Source organism: Myotis lucifugus, unplaced genomic scaffold, assembly GCF_000147115.1.
Source record: "Myotis lucifugus unplaced genomic scaffold, Myoluc2.0 scaffold_782, whole genome shotgun sequence".
NCBI classification, from domain to species: Eukaryota; Metazoa; Chordata; class Mammalia; order Chiroptera; family Vespertilionidae; genus Myotis; species Myotis lucifugus.
Window position 1 is genome coordinate 15,077 of NW_005871830.1, and position 19,717 is coordinate 34,793.

Here is a 19,717-nt window from a genome sequence, read left to right on the forward strand (position 1 = left end):
CGGCCCCCGAACTCCGTGGGGAACCTGGCGGTCAAAGGTGGCTCCTGTCAGCGCAGCTGCCGCAGCTCAGCTGGTCACCGTGAAAGCCCGGCCACACGACCCTGCAGCTGCCGCCGGCCTCCAGCTGCCCCCGGTAGGTGGGCCCGGGGTGGGTGGCCCCGGGGTAGGTGGGGTCCCGGGTAGGTGGGTCCCCCCTCGGCCCGCGGGGACTCGGGTCGTCGGGGCCCCGGGTGGCGCCCCCTGGGGGGCAGCTGACAGGAAGCCCAGCCGCACGGTGGCTCTGCGGGCGGGAGCCCCTGGAGTCCCCCCCGCAGCTGGGCTCCCCGTCACCCGAGAGGCTTCCACTCAGCGACCCCTGAAGCGGGGGCAGCGCGTCTGGAGGCCCCGAGCGCTGGCTGCTGCCCGGGCAGGGCCGCGTGCGTTTTGCGGGGAAAGGGTCCCTGACACCCACCCGCGTGCCCGTTAGACGCTCCTGGGTGTTGGGACGGAGGAGGGCTGTGCACTGACCTGCAGGCGAGCGTCCTGCTCCCGGGCGCCGGGGGTGACGATGCTGGCTGTGCGGGTCCGGGACGTGCGGTTCCCCCACTTGCCCTCAGAGCCGCGTCTGGTCTGACAGCGGAGCGTGCGCGGCGGGAGGGGCGATGCGCCTTCTCCCCAGGCTGCTGTGGGGCTGCTCCCCATGGTCTGTGCAAAGGTTTTGCTCCGACCAGTTACATATTGTAAATACGACCAAGGGTATTTGAGCGGTTACCTGCTTTCCTCGGCGGAAAAGCTCTTGGAATTTCGGGGCGGGGGCAGCGCATTTCCCATTCTTTGCATGAACTCTTCTGTGAATTTTGCTCAGCGGAATGGGGGCTCTGCCAGGCCAAGGTGGCAAAGAAGTCCCAGCATTTGATTTCAAGGGTTTCAGCGCCTCCCCCAGCGAAACGATGGGGTCTCTTTTGTAGCCAGTGTTCTGTTTGGTGGTGACCATCGTGGAAAGGTGATGATCTTCACTTCTGATGGAGTTCTGTTTCGGTTTTGTCTGGGACACGGGGACGTGCACTAGTTAAGCTGTGTGCGTCACTGGATACAGTTCCTTCTCGTTCTAATGATCCTGCACGCATTCTTATGAAGAGGTGAGGAATGTGTTTGAATGAAATCACCGCCTAAAGCTAAACGGCTGTGTAGTCAGTGAAGTTTGTTTAGAAGCAATTTTAAAAAGTATGGAAATGGGAGAACTTTCACGAGTGAAAACTTGCTAAGCGGGAACTGATCACTGATTGAGCGTGTACTGGTCACCTAGGGAGGGCTACGCACTTTCTATGCATTGTTTATATTCTTTTGTGTGTTGGTCATAATAGGTAGCAAGTAACCATTCTCTAAGGGTAATTTGCCCCGTGCAAAACTCATAGGTGTGTGTGTGTGTGGGGGGGGGATTTGAATCCAGATCTGTTTTGCTGTCCTCTCTCCACAACACTGTGCTTGCCACTTGGTGTGTGCGCACAGTTATGTCTCATTGCGTATCGGGGATAAAGGTGATTTACAGAGTTTTAGAGCCTGACCTTCTCATACACTGAACTTGCCAGCGCTAGGTAGCAGCAAACCCGGCCAGAGCCTAAGGGTGTGGCACCGACACCTGTATGCTGTGGCCTGAAGAAGCTCCTGGGAGGAGATGAATTGCCTTTATGGTTGGTGTTCAGCTCCAGAGGGGGTGGGCGGGGCTTCTGCGGGGCAGCTGGTGGGGATTCTTGTCGATGTGCGGCAGGAGAGCATGCTGACCTTGTGTTCTCATCCGTGCAGAAGAAGGTAACCAAGAGCTGAATGAAATGGAGACACTAATGTTTTTGCAAGGTTATGATTCTTGTACCATTTCTTTTACATACTGAGCATTAGCAATTGATGACTCAAGGATGATTTCCTTAATTTTTTACAGAAGTCTTATACTTTAAGGGTAGTATAGTGGGACCTGGGTTTTCGAACTTAATCCGTTCGTTCCAGGAGGCGATTTTTTTGAAGACTGAATTATTTTTCCCCCCATAATGCTTCCCTGTTTTAGCCTTTCTCATATACATGTACACGTCTAATGTGCTGTTTAATCTATAAAGAAACACTTCTTAAATTTATCAAAGTAACCCCCACTAGCCTTAAACAAAATTTTCATATCTCACTGCCTCTGAAATGCTACCACCGACAGCATTGGCTGAACTGCTTTTAGTTTACCCAACTCCAGTCAACAACAGTTTTTCTACCTATTCAATTGCCTGCGATTGTTGTTTGGTGAGCATCTTCGCAGCCTAAGCAACATTAGCACTCGTAATAGCCTCTTTATGTTTTAAAATTGTGCTAATCCTGATTTCACCAGCAACAAAAGCATTTTCTCCTTTGTTGGCTGAGAGATGCTTTTTGTCATGCTGAGGTATAAGCATGAAAGGGTTGTCTGGTCGAAAACTGAAGTTTTGGTTGACAACTGACACATTTTTTCTGTGAACAACTTGGTTGAGAACTGAATTGTTGGAGAAATGAGATTTGATGATATACTTTAAGTATTTGATTTCTCTTTAGAATTTCCTCTGTGATCAGAACTGGTTTAAATAATATGTAAATATGGGAAGATCCAAGGTGGCAGCAGACTAGGTGGAAGCTACATTCACCTCCTCCCAGGACCAACCTGAATTACAACTAAAGTCTAGAAAAACCATCCTGAATAACCATCTGAAGAGCAGCTGGAGAGAAGCCTTGTAACCAAGGACTGACAGAGGCCACGTTGGGAATGTTATCTACCGTAGCCAGGACTGGAAGCAGCCAGAGTCCCTCAGTACACGAGTGCATAACATAACTATGCTCCACTTACACATGGAGTAAATACCACTCGCCATAAACAGGAAGATAATCTTACCCTTCGTGAAAGCATGGATGGACATGGAGAACAGTATGCTAAGTGAAACCAGCTAGTTGGAGAACGACAAATACCATATGATTTTGCTCACGTGGAATCTAATTGAACTAACAGTCAAAATTGAGACAGACTCAGAGAGAATGGGCAGACGGCTCTGGTGAGGGGTGGGGGAGAGTGTTGGTGGGGAATCCTTTCCAGGAGATTTTCAATTTACTTTGCCCAGATCTGTCGGAGGAATCACTATCTATGGCCGCTATAGCCTATCTATGGCCGCTATAGCCTATCTATGGCACTAGCTATCGCCTTACAAAATACATTCTTTACTAAATAATAAGACTTGAAAGTTGGAATTACTCCTTGATCCATGGGCTACAGAAGGGAAGTTGGGTTAGCAGGCACAAAAACAACATTAATCTCATTGTGCATCTCCCCCAGGGCTCTTGGGTGACCAGGAGCTTGTCAATGAGCAGTAATTCTTTTGAAAGGCGTCTTTTCTGAGAAGTAGGTTTTAAGAGTTGGTTCAATGTATTCAGTAAACCATGTTTAACACTTGTGCTGTCACCCAGGCTTTTTGTTCTGCAGAGTAGATTTAGCATAATGCTTAAGGGCCCTACGTTTTTTGGGATGGTAAATCCGTAGTATTGGCTTCACCTTAAAGTCACTAGCTGCATTCGCCCCTAAGAAGGGAGTCAGCCTGTCCTTTGAAGAGTTGAAACCAGGCATTGACTTCTGTCCAGCTGTGAAAGTCCTAGGTGGCATCTTCTTTCAAAGTAAGGCCGTTTTATCGTTTTATCGACATTGCACACCTCTTTCACCTGAACCACCTTCATTAATTGTCTTAGCTAGATCTCTTCTCCGTTTGTTCTGGAGACCGCTCCTTTTTTAAGCCTCAGGAACCAACCTCTGCTCGCTTCAGACTTTTCGTCTGCAGCTTCCTCACTTCTCTCGGCCTTCTTAGAGAGAAAAGGGTTAGGGCCTTACTCTGGACTAGGTTTCCGCTAAAGAGAATGGTGTGACTGGTTTGACTTAATACCCAGACCACTAAAACTTTCTTCTTCCTTATGATTCATGTGTTCACTGGAGTAGTATTTTTAATTTTCTTCAAGGGTTTTTCCTTTGCATTATTAACTGTTTGGTGCACGAAGCCTAATTTTCAGCTTGTCTCAGCTTTTGACCTGCCTTTCTCTTAATCATTTCTAGCTTTTGATTTAAAGAGAGAGATGAGGGACTCTTTCTTTCACTTGAACAGTGAGAGACCATTGTAGGGTTAATATTAATAACTATTAATTTCAATGTTGTTGTGTCTTGGGGAAAGGGATAGAGATGGGGAAATTGTTTGCTGATTAGTGGAGTAGTTAGAACACACGGCATTGATTGAGTTTGCTATCTTTATCTAATATGGGCATTGTTGTGGCACCCCAAAACAATTACAGGAAATTAAAGATTACTACTGATCACAGAGCATCATAATAAATATAATCATGAAAAATTTTGAAATATCACGAGAATTACCAAAATATGACAGAGACATGAAATGAGCAAATGCTTTTAGACTTATTAATTTTTGCCTATCTGGTAAATGGAAGTTGATATCTCACTGTGGTCTTAATTTACCTTTCCCTGTCATTGGCATCTGTTATTTTGGACATTCGTCCTTTTAATATATGTGCACTAAAAATTTCTCTCATCTTGTGGTTTGTCTTTTTACCTGGTGGTCTTTTGCTAAACAAAAGCTCTTTTGATATAGTCGGATGTATCAAACATTATATAGTTAAATTCTTAGTCCAAGTTAAGAATGATAATTTTCTACATTAAGAGTTTAAAAGGTTTTCCTTTTTTACCCTTGAGTGGTTTTTGTGGATGGTGTGAAGCTTTGCGTCTTTTCCATGTAGATAGCGCATGGACCTAGTCCTGTTTATTGAATAGTCGGTCTCTTTTCCTCACTGATCTGCAGGGCCTCTTAGGAAAATTAGATATTACATAACTATATGAGTCCATTTTGGGCTTCTCTGTTTTGTTCCATTGGTCAGTTTGTATAGTCTTACCATGCTTTCTTACTCATGGCATCTTACTGTAGCTTTATAGTTTCATGTCATGAAGAAAAAAGTGTTTTTGCCTCCTCCAGAAAGGTTTCAGCCATATACTTAGACTTTTAAGTAGGTTTGAGTAAAAACATTTTTATATTTTATGTAACTAGAGGTTCGGTGCACAAAATTTGTGCACGGGTTGGGTCCCTAGGCCTGGCCAGTGACCAATTGGGGCCTTCCTGCCACTGGCCAGGGCCTGCCGGACAGGGGTGGGGGAGGGACCACAGGAGGTTGGCTGGCCTGGGGAGGGACCAGGGGAGGTTGGGCGGCTGTGGGAGTGCACTGACCACCAGGGGGCAGCTCCTGTGTTGAGCATCTGCCCCCTGGTGGTCAGTGTGTGTCATAGCGATTGGTCGTTCCTGTCGTTGTTCCAGCATTCCAGTTGCTTAGGTTTTTACATATAGAGACTAGTAGATATGGAATTCAGTATGTACTAATCACTTTTTCAGACCATTCACATTACTGAAAGAAATAGGAGAAGAAATAGCTGATAATTATGCTTCATTTATCAGCTACATCAATTTTTTTTTTCTTTTTCAATATAGGAACAGTTTTGATCAAAAGTAACAGTGGTCAGTTGATGTTGGTATCTCCTCAGCAACCTGTAACAAGAGCCGAGACTACAAGTACCATAATTTCAAGACCGGCGCTACCAACGAATCCTCAAACAGTCAAAATCTGTGCAATGCCGGTAACGTACCTTAACTCTTTTTTTCTTTTTTCATTTTCTTTAATTTATCAAGTATCTTGGTTTTGTCATTTGCTGATTGCTAAAACAATAAAAATTCAGTCTTCATACTCAAAGATTTTGTAGTCCTTAAGGGACTGTTCAAAGGGCTGTTTGTATCTTTAAATGGAAAGAAAGCCATTCTGCTTCAATTTTAATTTATAGCAAAATATTAAGACTACAGTTTAGTATTCACTTTTATCCGTAGCTTATAGAAATTACCTTTAAGAAATTCAGAACTTTAATGCAGTATTTTATCACCTTGGCGTTGTACAGGGCCGATTTATTTTACATACATGATGATCTTTCTAGGCACCTGCAGCTTACTTTGTGTGCCTGAGTTAAAATATACATATACACATACTTCTGGGCATCTTTCTTTGATTAAATAGAAAATGCTGAATATAGTATAGCATTTTCTTGATGAGTCAGGTTCATGCTAAAGAAAGATTGCACTGTTTCTGTGGTAATATTATTCTCTGCCAATTTAAATCTCCCCCACCCCCATTATTTTACTCTTCTAATTTGATTCTGGGTTTTCAACCAGTCGTTTTCTCTGTTAACTGTGTCTGTCAGTGATAGCTACTCCTTCCCTTTCCAGTTTGCTGTATCTAACGGCAGTGGGTTGAGAAGATAGATTAGCAAGATTTTTTTCTGTCAATGATAGCAAATAAGAATCCACGTTTTCTATATACGCCATACTGTCGAGTTTGGAAATTTATCCTGAAGTAATTGGATACTTATTTGTTAAATCACTTGCCTCCTTAGGTATATGAAATATCAACTGGTCGATTGGCCAGTTAAGTTCATAGTAGAGAATGTGTATAGCATTTATAAGGTTAGAAAGCCAGGTACAACGAAGAAGTTTGCTATGGTAAAGTGTTTTTATATTTGCCCCAGTACTGATTGATTTTATTTTTTTAATTTTTTTTAAAAGATATCTTTATTGATTTCAGAGAGAAGGGAGAGGGAAAGAGAGATAGAAACATCAATGATGAGAGAGAATCATTGATTGGCTGTCTCTTGCACGTCCCCTAATGGGGATCAAGCCTGCAACCCAGGCATGTGCCCTTGACTGGAATCGAACCTGGGACCCTTCAGTCTGCAGACTAACGCTCTATCCACTGAGCCAAACCAGCTAGTGCCTGAGTGATTTTAAATTACTAATGCTGATGACTCTGTATTATCTCTCCAACCCCCAGAATTCTAATTCACAGTTAATCAAGAAAGTGGCTGTGGCACCTGTTAAACCATTGGCACAAATGGGAGCTACTGTGGTAACCACTGTTACAAAGCCTTCCTTAGTACAAGTAAGTGTGACAGACGGGTGGCCATGTGTGCGCTGTTATTCTTCCATATTTCTTTATTATTTAGCTACTAGAGGCCCGGAGCACGAATTCCTGCATGGGTGGGGTCAGGGTCAATAGGGCTGGGCTGGCCCCGCCCCCTGGTTGAACTCCCGGTTGAGGGGACAATTTGCATTATTAGCCTTTTATTATATAGGATTTTTAAAATATATATATTGATTTTTTTACAGAGAGGAAACGAGAGGGGTAGAGAAAAACATCGATCAGCTGCCTCCAGCACACCCCCTAGTGGGTATGTGCCCGCAACCAAGGTACATGCCCTTGACTGGAATCGAACCTGGGACCCCTCAGTCTGCAGGCTGACGCTCTATCCACTGAGCCAAACCGGTCAGGGCTATTATAATAGGATTTTCTGCCAGATGTATGAGTTGCTGACTGTGTGACATTGAAGAGAGCAATTTAGTGATGTATGATGACATGTATCTAACTGGTAACTGTTGGAGGTATGGGAAACACAAGATTAACATGGTGTAGAGCAGTGATGGCGAACCTATGACACCCGTGTCAGGTGACACGTGAACTCATTTTTTTGGTTGATTTTTCTTTGTTAAATGGCATTTAAATATATAAAATAAATATCAAAAATATAAGTGTTTGTTTTACTATGGTTGCAAATATCAAAAAAATTCTATATGTGACACGGCACCAGAGTTAAGTTAGGGTTTTTCAAAATGCTGACACGCCGAGCTCAAAAGGTTCGCCATCATTGGTGTGGATTCTTAGAATATCAGCTTTACTTGAATATTTTAAATTAACACAAACGCATCAAATTGCCATGTCTCCAAGTGTCCAGAAGCAGGTGCTGTATGCCGATAGAAGACAAGCATTTAAATTAGAATGAAGGTGCAGTGTTTGGTTTTATGTGTGAATTGTAAATATTATTCTCTCTCTACCCTCAAGCTTTACTCATTCTGTAACTTTTAGTGTCTATCCTTAAAATAAGTTTGTTGCTTTATCTCAATATAGTTTTCTAAATTACAACCTCACTTTGATTTCTTGTATGAAACTTTTTATCCTGCAGATGGTGCTATAATCACACCTCATTTCAGTGGAGGGTAGAAGAAGCAACTGAAATTCTTTTCAGTGTGAAAATAAGATATCATTTTCATAATATTTGTAATGCTTACTTACTCTTTTATTTTTTATTTTTTTTATTTATTTTTTTATATATATTTTATTGATTTTTTACAGAGAAGAAGGGAGAGGGATAGAGAGTTAGAAACATCCATGAGAGAGAGACATCAATCAGCTGCTTCCTGCACGCCCCCCACTGGGGATGTGCCCGCAACCAGGGTACATGCCCTTGACCGGAATCAAACCCGGGACCCTTGAGTCCGCAGGCCGACGCTCTATCCACTGAGCCAAACTGGTTCGGCAGTTACTCTTATGGTCTACATAAAAGCAGCTTACCTGAATACTAGAGGCCCGGTGCACGAAATTCATTCCCTCAGCTTGGCCTGCGTCCTCTCACAATCTGGGACCCCTTGGGGGGTGTCGGGCCTAAACCGGCAGTCGGCTATCTCTCTCTCGCAATCTGGGACGCTGCATGCACCAGTGACCATACTTTTCATATAGGTGAAAGGCATCTTGCTGTTGTACAGGCAGCTATATTTTTTTGCCCTGATTATAAAAAGTAATACATAACATGATCCTTCTGAGGCAGTAGTACCATTTTCCCATCTTATGGGTGAAAAACTGAAGCAGAGAGAAGTTAAGTAATTGGCTTTGTCACACAGTTATAAGTGTCAGAATCAGGGCTGACCACAAAATGTGCAAGCCAGAGTCGATGCATGTTATCACTGCATCATCCTGTTTTTTCAGTGTTAGAGTAGCCTTGCCAGGTTTTAATTTTTAAATCTAAGAGACTGTTCCCAATATATAGGGTAGGGTCCTTAGGCCTGGCTGGCCATCAGAGCCATCTGTGGGGCCCTGGTCAGCGGCCCTGCCCCCCCCCCCCCCCCCATCAGGGCCACTGTCTACCTTCCTCGGGAGGAAGCAGACTGGTGTGAGCGTTCTGCCCCCTGGTGGTCAGTGCATGTCATAGTGACCTGTCATTCCTGCTGGTCATTTTGCTGTTTGGGTCGATTTGCATATTAGGGTTTTATTATACAGTGGGGCCCTTGACTTACAAGTGTCCCGACTAACGAGTTTTTTGAGATACGAGCCGTCTCTCGGCCGATTTTTTTGCTTTGAGTTGCGAGCTAAAATTCAGGTTACGAGCCAGCTTCAGATACCCCACCGCCAGTTGGCGCAGCGAACGTCACAGTGAACGCCACAACATCAGCCCAGCATCACGTGTCTCACTCGTTCACTTTTTGATTTGACATACGAGTAATTTGAGTTATGAGCTTCGTCACGGAACAAATTAAACTCGTAAGTCAAGGACCCACTGTATAGGATAAAATGGCCAGTAAATCTCTCTGCTTTATACTTATGAAAAAGCAGAGAATTAGAGAACAGGAAATTCTATATTTCTATATAGAGGCTTACTATTTCCAATCCTTTTTAGAGAAGTATTAATATTTTGTGAGGACTTTGTGCTTGGCACTGTATTTCACAAAGAACCCTAAAGTAGTAGGTAGCATTGCTATTCCTGTTTTTTTTATAGTCAGGAATCAGAGGGTTAGCAGGAGTAAGTAACTTGCCTGAGGTCAATGCTCAGTAGGTGTCAATGAAAAGAAGGTAGGTGAGACTGAATCTCAGATCTACTAGAGTCCAGAGCTTTTGTAGCTGTTACATAACATAAAAGCAAAGATTTCAAGTCCATCTGTGTAGTCTGGTGAGTGAAATGAGGCGCCCACTCTGATACCTATCATAGTGATACATATCTGAACACATGCTCCTTTTAATTTCAGTCTGTGGCTGTGCCAACCAGTGTTGTCACAGTCACTCCCGTGAAGCCGTCGAATACGGTGACTACCCTGCAGCCTTCAAGTCTGGGAGCATCACACGCACCGTCTAGTGAGCCCGCCCTCAAAGCGGGGAACTCGGCAGCCGCTCAGACCAACCTCACTCCGGTAAGCTCTCACTGCACCTTCCATCAATGCAGCTCTTCAGAAAAGTGTGAACTCTCTTATGAGTGCTTGTTTCTATTTCCATGTTTAGGCGATGCTAGAAAATGTGAAGAAATGTAAGAACTTTCTTGCGATGTTAATAAAACTAGCATGTAGTGGATCACAGTCCCCGGAGATGGGGCAGAATGTCAAGAAGCTGGTGGGACAACTTTTGGTAAGTCAGTGCGATGAAGCCTTGCGAGCTCTGTAAGATCCAGAGAACGTCTTTTAAATGGGAAATGACTGTTTTTAAATGAAGTTTATTTTAAATGGATTTTTACATAAACTTTGCTTTTGCTGCTTGAAAGCTTTGTGATGATTGTAAGTCTCAGGCCAATCTATTGTAGTATACACTGCTTTCTCTGTGTCAGTCTTCTTCCCTTAGCCGAAGGGGACTTGGAGAGAAGGTTGACTTTGTCAAATAAAAAGTTATGAGAATTGTAAATGCCAAAAGCCGGACTATTAAAGAATAAAATTCAGTTCTGTACGTCCAAACAACAAACTTTGGGACCTATGGAAATAAATTAACTTCCTTATGCCTCAGCTTCCTTCTCTATGAGATGAGCAGAGTAGATGTGATGATCTTTGAGGTTTATGTTAAGTGCCAAGATGCCGTGTCTTTTAGCCACCAAATTGTTTCTTCTATCCTCTTTCAGGCAAAATGCTCAGATATGTTACAAAGTGGATGAATGTGGAAATTAGCATATTAACTGTTTAAGAAATATGCGGAGAATATAACAATATAATTTTGGATTTTTGTTTTTATAAGAGTTTATTTGAACCAAACTGCTGACATATATATACTGAGAAGCAAGATCCCAAATGCTCTGAGAATAACAGCTTTGCATCTTTGTGTGCATTTGGAATGAAGGAGGGAGCATGGGCGATGACGTGGAAGTGGGGAAAGCAAGGCAGGAGCTGGATTACAGGATAGTTAGCACGATTGTGTGCTCTTTTGAGGGTTAATACCCCCGTTCCGGGTTTTCACCTCTGACATTTCTAAGGTTTGTTATATACATGCCCAAGAGCAATGGACAGAGCTGGCTTAAACTTTCCACTAAAGCTCAGGCCTGGGGCATGACTGCCCATGAGCTGCCCAGTTAGGCTTTTATGATCAGATCCCCCTGTGAGGTTACTTCCCATAGAACACCCCCTCTTTTTGTCCATAGTTCCCCTTTTTGATCATAAATCAATTGGAAGGATGCCTGGAAGACCAAAATTTTAGTCGGATAGTGTGGTCTTGCAGCTTTGGGAAGCCTCAGTCTCAGTGTTGCCTTGCTGACCGTTGGGGTGGGGCAGTGCTGTAACCATAGGATCTGAGTTGAGGGGGTATTTTTCCCAAAAAGGGAAGAGCAGGTTAATGGAAGGTAGTCAGGTCTTATGACCTTAGTTGTGAGAAAATAGTCTTAGATCATTTTTATCCTATGAACTATCATGATTTGAGGTTTTACTTACCTTCTGTTTTATTTTTCTGTATATGGCTTCTAGTATAACATTTACATAAACCATGAGAAGAATATTAACCGTTATACATGTCCAATAGTCAGAAATAGCTGGACTATATAGAAAAACCCAAAGAACAACTATAACAATTATTATGACTCATATCATTAGTATTTTAGGTAAAAACAGTAAAACAAAATGGGTTCTGAGTTCAGTATCAATCCATAACGATAAAGCTTTGTCGGTGTCTTGGGATAGCTGTCTCTCTCTGGTGTCAGTGGCTTCTCACCCTCGAGGAGTCTTTGATGTCCGTAAACAGGAGTAGATGTCCCTCAGATAGGTACCTGGGGAGCTCCCTGTGATGTTGGAGAGGGTCTTACCTGATGCTGCGTCACCAGCGTCTCCATCACAGGCTGCTCTTCCTTGAGCATCTTGATTGGGTCTGTAGCAGAAATGTTCTGTGTGGCTCACATTGCTTAACACACAATATTAAGAAGATGTCTACTGAAGGGTTGATATTTAGTCAAATGAATTTTTACTGCTTCATTGAGGACATTTAAAAAGGAAACTGGCTCTATTTTTTTTTTTTACCCCAAGTGCCTAGTGATAGAGAATATGATGACACCTCTTTTAATTTGTTGCCATTGTCTTTCTTGCCAGCAATTTTACCTACTGATGCTTCTATACCATCAGTGCAAATCTCAGCACAGTGAAACAGGCCAAAAAAAAAACCTTTTTAGTATTAATATGAAAATAATTTAGACCTCATAGACCCCTGAAATGCTTAGAATATAGGGCAGTATGGAAGGCTTCCTAAGTCCTTTGGAACAATTGTATCTGTTATTACAGCCCCCGCATTCTAAAAATAGTGTATCCTGATGAAGGTAATTTCAAAATTGAAAAACCAAAACAAAAAACATCCAGTCCCCCAAACCAAATAACTTCCTGTTCTCTACCCTAAGAAATGCAGGACCTCTGTCCACTTCGTCAGGCTCTGAACAGCCTGCGGTGCAGTAGCTCCACTCAGACTGCCAGCTCTACTCTGGTTCTGCTTACCGGGATCATCCCTGCATGAGCAAACATGTCCATTGTTTACGATGGCTCATTTCACTAGTGACATGAAGAAAATGCCTCCATTGAATGAGGGACTTACCACTGTTCAGAGCTTGTTGTGTTTACCATCACAAATTACATGTTGTTCCTGCTTTAAAATATTTGTAGACCTAAACGTGTTTTTCTTTCCCTTGTCCTCAGGATGCAAAAATCGAAGCGGAGGAATTTACTAGACAACTGTATGTTGAGCTCAAGTCTTCACCCCAGCCTCACCTAGTCCCCTTTCTTAAGGTAGAGCTACCTATTTATTACTTTGAAAAAATCCTTGGTATTAGATTACTTTTAATGTAATTTAAAACCCAAATATTTCAGCATGCTGTCAACTTAAGGCGAAGGTAACTAGCAATGTAGGAGAGGCCTCTCAGTTTGTAACCTGTAACTCATGTTGCTAGTGCATATTCTTTGGTTTGGAACACACTGGGAGAACTGAAGCACCATCTGAGTCACGAATATAACCTGATTATGTTATTTAATGCTTGTATGTGCAAAATTCTTGACATTTACAAAAGTAGGGCCTTCTGCTCTTTCCTAATGACTCACATTCTTAGTGAAAGGCGTTTTTTTTTCAATTTCAGAGAAGAAGGGAGAGGGAGAGAGAGAAACATCAGTGATGAGAGAGAATCATTGATCGACTGCTTTTCGAGCCTGCAACCCAGGCATGTGCCCTGACCAGGAATTGAACCATGACTTTTTGGTCATAGGTCAGTGCTCAACCACTGAACCATGCCGGCTGGGCTGGAAAGGCTATTTTAAAAAGTTAATTTATTTTGTTAGTAGCATATTCTTCTCTAAGATGTATTGCATTAAACAGAATTTTAATGGAGAACAGTAACTTTGACAATAAGAGCCTGGTTTGGCAGAATGAAAATTGATGTTCAGTATTCAAAAGTTTAAGACTGACATAATCATTTCATTTTGTCAAAAAAAAGCACTTTTCGTTTGAAATAAATTAAATCTTGGATATTGACAGACATAAATAAGTGATGTCAGATTCCCTCAACTGAAAAGTTGATGTACTTTTGGATTATTTTATGTTGTAAAGATATGAAATAAAAGTGTTTTTATGTTACTCGTCACTGATCTCCTTAGTGGTTGGTGTTTTCCCCTTCCCTGCTTCTAGAAAAGTGTGAGTGCCTTGCGACAGCTCCTGCCCAGCTCGCAGAGCTTCATCCAGCAGTGTGTTCAGCAGACCTCCGGGGAGGCCGTCGTTGCTACCGGCACCACTCCGGTGACCGCTGTGGCGACAGCAACCGACTCCTCAGTCCAGGCTGAACGGGCCCTTGTCTCTGGAGCAGCCACACCCAGAACGGTGTCCGCGCAAAGTGTGAATTCCTTTGTTGGCCCTGGGGGAGCAAACGCTGGAGTGGTGACACTTCATTCTGTGGGTCCAGCTGCTGTAGCAGGAGGAGCAACAGCTGGAACTGTCGTGCTTCAGACTCCAAAACCGCTTGTGACCTCTGTACAGAACACAGTGGCAGCAGTCTCGCTTCCCCCTGAGAAGCCAGTGGTCTCGGGAGCAGGGGTGACGCTGGCCCTCCCATCAGTAACTTTGGGAGAAACTTCATCAGCTGTTTGTCTTCCGTCTGTGAAAACTGTCGTTACTTCTGCTGGGACCACCTCTGAGAAGCCTGTCCTGGGCGCTCCGGTCCAGATCACACTCGCACAGCCGGGACCCGTCCTTTCCCCGTCGGCTGCTCTCCCACAGGCAGTGAAAGTCAAGCAGCTGGTGAGCACCATTTCCTTCCTTCCTCTCTTCCGTATTTTGTAAATTTCAACCATTCAGAAAATTGGCAAGACGAGTCAGGTGAGCCCCTGTGTACCCTGGGCCACGTTGGACCAGTTGTGAACGTTTTACCACGTTTGCTTTGTTCTCCCTCGCTCTGCTGGCAAACTAACTGCAAAACACACACACACACGCACACACACACACACACACACACACACGCACGTCATTTTTTTCTGAATCATTTGAGAGGTGGAAATCATGACATTGCACCTCTACACTGCGTATCCCTTAAGGAAAAGTCTCTCTTTGTTTTTTGTTTTTTCTAATCCTCACCTGAGGATACTTTTTCCATTGATTTTTAGAGAGGGTGGGGGGTGGGGGGGGGGAGAAAGAGAGAAAGAGAGAGACATCGATGTGAGAGAGGCACATTGATTGGTTGCCTCCTGCTCCTCCTGCTATCTCTCTCTCTATATAAATCTCTTACATATTTTCACTCAATATTTTCCCTTTTTTACAAATGTGCAGGAGAATGCTGCACATGCTGCCCCAAGTGTCATGGTCGTTATGATGAGCAATAATGGGGACCCAAGATTGTGTGTCCCAGCTCAAATTTGGTGATACATATAAATATCCCATATCATCATGTGTTCTGTGTGTGTGTGTGTGTGTGTGTGTGTGCGCGCGCAGCGCGCGCGCGCACACATGTATTTGAACTGACACCTTTGCCTCCCGTGCACTGGCATGAACTCGACCCTGATTGGTCTGTAGGCCAGGCCACGCACAGCACCAGATGCAGGTTGCCACTGAGGCTCACCTTCCCAAGCTGGTTCTGTGCAAGGTATTACAACCAGCATCGGGTCCCCCGAGGGGTCCCAGGCTGTGAGAGAGCACAGGCTGGGCTAAGGGACATAGAGTCTATTCTCAGAATGATGGAAGTTGAATTATTCCAATTTAGTATTTCTTCTCTAGGGGCATTAGTTCCTATTTGGAGTTTCCTATGATTCTCTACAGAGAGAAGGGAGAGGGATAGAGAGTCAGAAACATCGATGAGAGAGAAACATCGATCAGCTGCCTTTCTGCACACCCCCAACTGGGGATGCGCCCGCAACCAAGGCACATGCTCTTGACCGGAATTGAACTTGGGACCCTTCAGTCTGCAGGCCAACGCTCTATCCACTGAGCCAAACCGGCCAGGGCGCTATGAGTTACTTTTATTTAGTGATTGATGCACACTAGATTTTATATTTTATTTACAATAAAAATTAAAATACAGAATAAATTGTACTCCCAAATTCTGTTCAGAAGTCTGTCTCCTGGCACATTTATATTAGCCAAAAATGAATTTAAGGACTTAAAATAGTTCATTGTCAGTAGCTGGCTCAAATACATGGTGACTATTTTCTTCTTTGAGGTGGGGGAAAAAAAAAAAGGAACTTCTGCTATTGTACTTTTTTCCTTCTTTGAAGCTAAAAATAAGGCCCTGCTATTATTACCTTAACTTTGCTTCCTTTGTCCCCAACACTCACTCTTTGGATTTCTTGAACTGTTTATTTTGGTGGATGCCTTTAGCATTGTCATTTTCCAGGTATTTTTTAAAAACGGCCCATTAAAAGTCGATCTTTTGGAGATGTATAGTATTTTGAAATACTTATCCTATATAATAAAAGCCTAACATGCTAAGTGTCTGGTCGACTGGTCGGCTGTTCAACCAATTAAAGCATCAAAGTATAATATGCTAATGATATGCTAAGGCTGCTCAACCGCTTGCTATGATGTGTACTGACCACCAGGGGGCAGACGCTCCGACTGGTAGGTTAGCTTGCTGCTGGGGTCCGGCCAATTGGGACTGAGCAAGATGGGCCAGACACGGTCTGGAACCCTCCCGTGTTCCCTCCCCAGCTGGCCAGCCTCCCCTGCATCTCTCCCCTGCCCCGATCATGCACCGGTGGGGTCCCTCGGCCTGGCCTGTGCCCTCTCTCAATCCGGGACACCTTGGGGGATGTCGGAAAGCTGGTTTCAACCCAATCCCGCAGGCCAGGCTGAGGAACCCCCACTGGTGCACGAATTCATGCACTGGGCCTCTAGTAGATAGATAAAAAAATTATATCTGGGGGTGCTTTAAAATTATTGGGGATGGTAGCGAAGTGGGTGGAGATATACAGGAAACAATGTTGGTAAAGAATTAATCATCGTTGAAGCTGGGTAATAATGGCATAGGTCAGTGGTCGGCAAACTCATTAGTCAACAGAGCCAAATATCAATAGTACGTCTTCAAAATAGACTCGCCAAGGCCGAAAACCAACTTCTGCTCATGGGCCACGAAGTTTTAATCGCACTGTACGTGTGCCTGCACGTGGTATTTTGTGGAAGAACCACACTCAAGGGGTCAAAGAGCTGCATGTGGCTTGTGAGACGCAGTTTGCTGACCACGGGCATAGGTGGTTTCATCTTATTGTTTCTTCTGCCTTTGTGTATATTTGAAATTTTCCATGATAAAAGTTAAAAAATGAAAATATGGCACATATGGAGGTTTAAATTGGGCAATATGTAATGTAAATTTGAGCTCCACTCTAAGAAGTAATATAATGTGTGAGATCATCATGTTTTTCAGTTTTGAACAAGATAATTTTGCCACGTACAGATTTCGATTTAAGTAGGCATTCTTGTTATGCTACGATCAGGTATATTTACCGCTGGGTGAGCACAGTTGGCTGTTCTCTTGTTATAACTGAAGCAGGTTTGCTTGAATGACTCTAACGACGGTTCTCATTGTTTCAGGTAGTCCAGCAGCCTTCAGGGTGCATTTCCAGACAAGTGGGCACACTCCCCCCTTCCTCAGCACTGACCCTTCAGAAGAAGATGCCCGTGAGCACTGCAGCAACTTCCGGTCAGCCACCTCCAGCCAGACTCTGACCCATCACACTGGGTTTGAAACGGCATGGGGTTTTGTACTCTCTTTTAATGTTCTATTTATTAAGAGACGAGAGATGTGGTCTTTTATATGGGACCTGAGAGAGAAGACTGAAAGGTAACTGTGGTACATCTTTGTACCTACAGAGCCACTTTCTAAGGGGATATGTTGTTTTAGAGTAAAAGAAGCAACTATTCACAGTATTTGTAGTCAGATACATCAGTCCAGTAGTAAATAAGTACTTTTTAAAAAATATATATTTTATTGATTTTTTTACAGAGAGGAAGGGAGAGGGATAGAGAGAAACATCGATGAGAGAGAAACATCGATCAGCTGCCTCTTGCACACCCCCTCTTGGGGATGTGCCCGCAACCAAGGTACATGCCCTTGACTGGAATCGAACCCGGGACCCTTCAGTCCGCAGGCCAATGCTCTATCCACTGAGCCAAACTGGTTAGGGCAGTACTTTTTTGACTTAGAAAATTTTCTGTAGCCTTTTCTTTTTAAAATGTGCTCCTTTCTTTCTTTGTCAGTTAGTCTTGCGCATAAAATTTAGAGGTTTTATTGTTTTTTAAAATCTACCATAGAAATGATATATCATTAACATGTTTCTGTCACTTTTTCTGCATACTATTTTTATAGTGCTGGTAATTCCGTAGATAATTTGAAGGCTGGGGGTCTTGATTTTAGTGAATGGTTCCATGTGCAGGCAATAAATTCATTGCCATGTTTGAATTTCAACATAGTTTTAGGGCAGTTTGAGGTTTTCTTTGATTATTCTTTGTTATTAAAAGCTGTTCTGAATTTTTCATCATGTAGCATGATTGTGTATTTAAAAGCATAGTTTTTTCTTTGTTTTTGTAGCTTCCATTCTAAAGCAAACTACCCTGCCAGGAAATAAAATTCTGCCTCTTCAAGTATCTTCTATTCGGAAAGATAAAATAAAGGAGAATGGAGCGACGTCCTTGAGGTAAAGAAAATAAATAGTAAAAACTTGATTTGGATTAAGGAAGTGACATTTCAAAAAAAGAAAAGAGATGACAGATAGTACTTTTAATAATAAATATATTTATGCATTTAAAAAAACCGAACAGAACTTTGAGTATAATTTATAAACAAAACAGTGCTGACACCTTTTACTGACACCTTTTCGACAATGTCTGTGCACGCGACACTGGCATGCACAGACTTTAAGTGTACATCTTAATGAATTTTGACAAACATATATACTGAGGTAATCATAATCCAGATCAAGATGCAGAACATATCCATCGCTTTTATGCTCCTTTAAAATCAATATCCCAGTCCCTGCCTCCTACAGCCACTATTTTTATATCTATCACCAGGGGTCATTTTTGTCTATTCTTCACATAAATGAAAAATTACATTATCTGCTCTTTTGCATCTGAATTTTTTTATGCAGTATGTTTTTGAAGTTCATATCCTATGTCATTATGAATATTAGAAAATTGTTCTTTGCATTGGGGAGAAGTATTTGTTGTATGAATAAATCCTTTTTCTTGTTGATGAACATTGGGTTTTCAGTTTTTAACAATTATATATGAAGCCACTATTAATATTTATGTACAGATTTTTGTATGAACATAGATTCTCATTTCTCTCTAGTAAATATGTGGGAGTATGATGGCTGGGTCATTACATACATGTGTATTTAACTACAGAAGGTCCTGGATTTCTGGATTTACTACAATTCAACTTCATGATTTTTTGACTTTATAGTGGCTTGAAAACTATATGCATTCACTAGAAACAGTACTTCGAATCTTGATTTGCTACTATTTCCTGGGCTAGCAGGGTGCTTTACGACTCTCGCAGGGTGCGGGGCAGCAGCAGCGAGGTGATTTCCGAGCGTGTAAGGTGCTGTAAGTGTTCCCAGCGTGTAAGGTGCTTCGCTGTTTTAAATGCACTTACGACTTAAAATATATTCAAATTCCTGGGGCTTAAGTCCAGGAGCACCTGTACTTAAACTATCAAACTGTTTACCACAGGGACCGTCCCATTTATATTCTCACCAGCAATAATGAGAGGCCAGTCCCTCTCCAAGTCAGTCCCTCTCCAAGTCAGATTATTTTAGGTTATTTATGTAGAGCAGTGGTTCTCAATCTTGGCTGCACATTAGAATTACCTGGGAATCTTTTTTTTTTTTATATATATATATATTTTATTGATTTTTTTACAGAGGGGAAGGGAGAGAGCTAGAGAGTTAGAAACATCGATGAGAGAGAAACATCGATCAGCCGCCTCCTGCACATCTCCTACTGGGGATGTGCCTGCAACCCAGGTACATGCCCTTGACCGGAATCGAACCCGGGACCTTTCAGTCCGCAGGCCGACGCTCTATCCACTGAGCCAAACCGGTTTCGGCGACCCTGGGAATCTTTAAAATCCTGA

General features: G+C 43.0%; 1 protein-coding gene and 1 long non-coding RNA gene across 2 annotated transcripts in view; one reads left to right on the plus strand and one right to left on the minus strand.

Moving 5' to 3' along the window:
* Positions 1–941, minus strand: part of LOC111823968 — a 3,297-nt gene extending 2,356 nt beyond the window's left edge. The window contains exon 1 of the long non-coding RNA XR_002827082.1: positions 508–941. This is a non-coding gene — a long non-coding RNA (uncharacterized LOC111823968). The remainder of the gene's footprint in view (positions 1–507) is intronic.
* Positions 1–19,717, plus strand: part of LOC102442753 (transcription initiation factor TFIID subunit 4B-like) — a 63,180-nt gene that overhangs the window by 7,266 nt on the left and 36,197 nt on the right. The window contains exons 2-9 of the mRNA XM_023747039.1: positions 5,511–5,656; positions 6,895–7,002; positions 9,915–10,076; positions 10,165–10,287; positions 12,810–12,899; positions 13,789–14,394; positions 17,173–17,281; positions 18,170–18,275. Of these exons, the coding sequence (XP_023602807.1) occupies positions 5,546–5,656; positions 6,895–7,002; positions 9,915–10,076; positions 10,165–10,287; positions 12,810–12,899; positions 13,789–14,394; positions 17,173–17,281; positions 18,170–18,275 (1,415 nt within the window). The 5' untranslated portion in view covers positions 5,511–5,545. The remainder of the gene's footprint in view (positions 1–5,510; positions 5,657–6,894; positions 7,003–9,914; positions 10,077–10,164; positions 10,288–12,809; positions 12,900–13,788; positions 14,395–17,172; positions 17,282–18,169; positions 18,276–19,717) is intronic.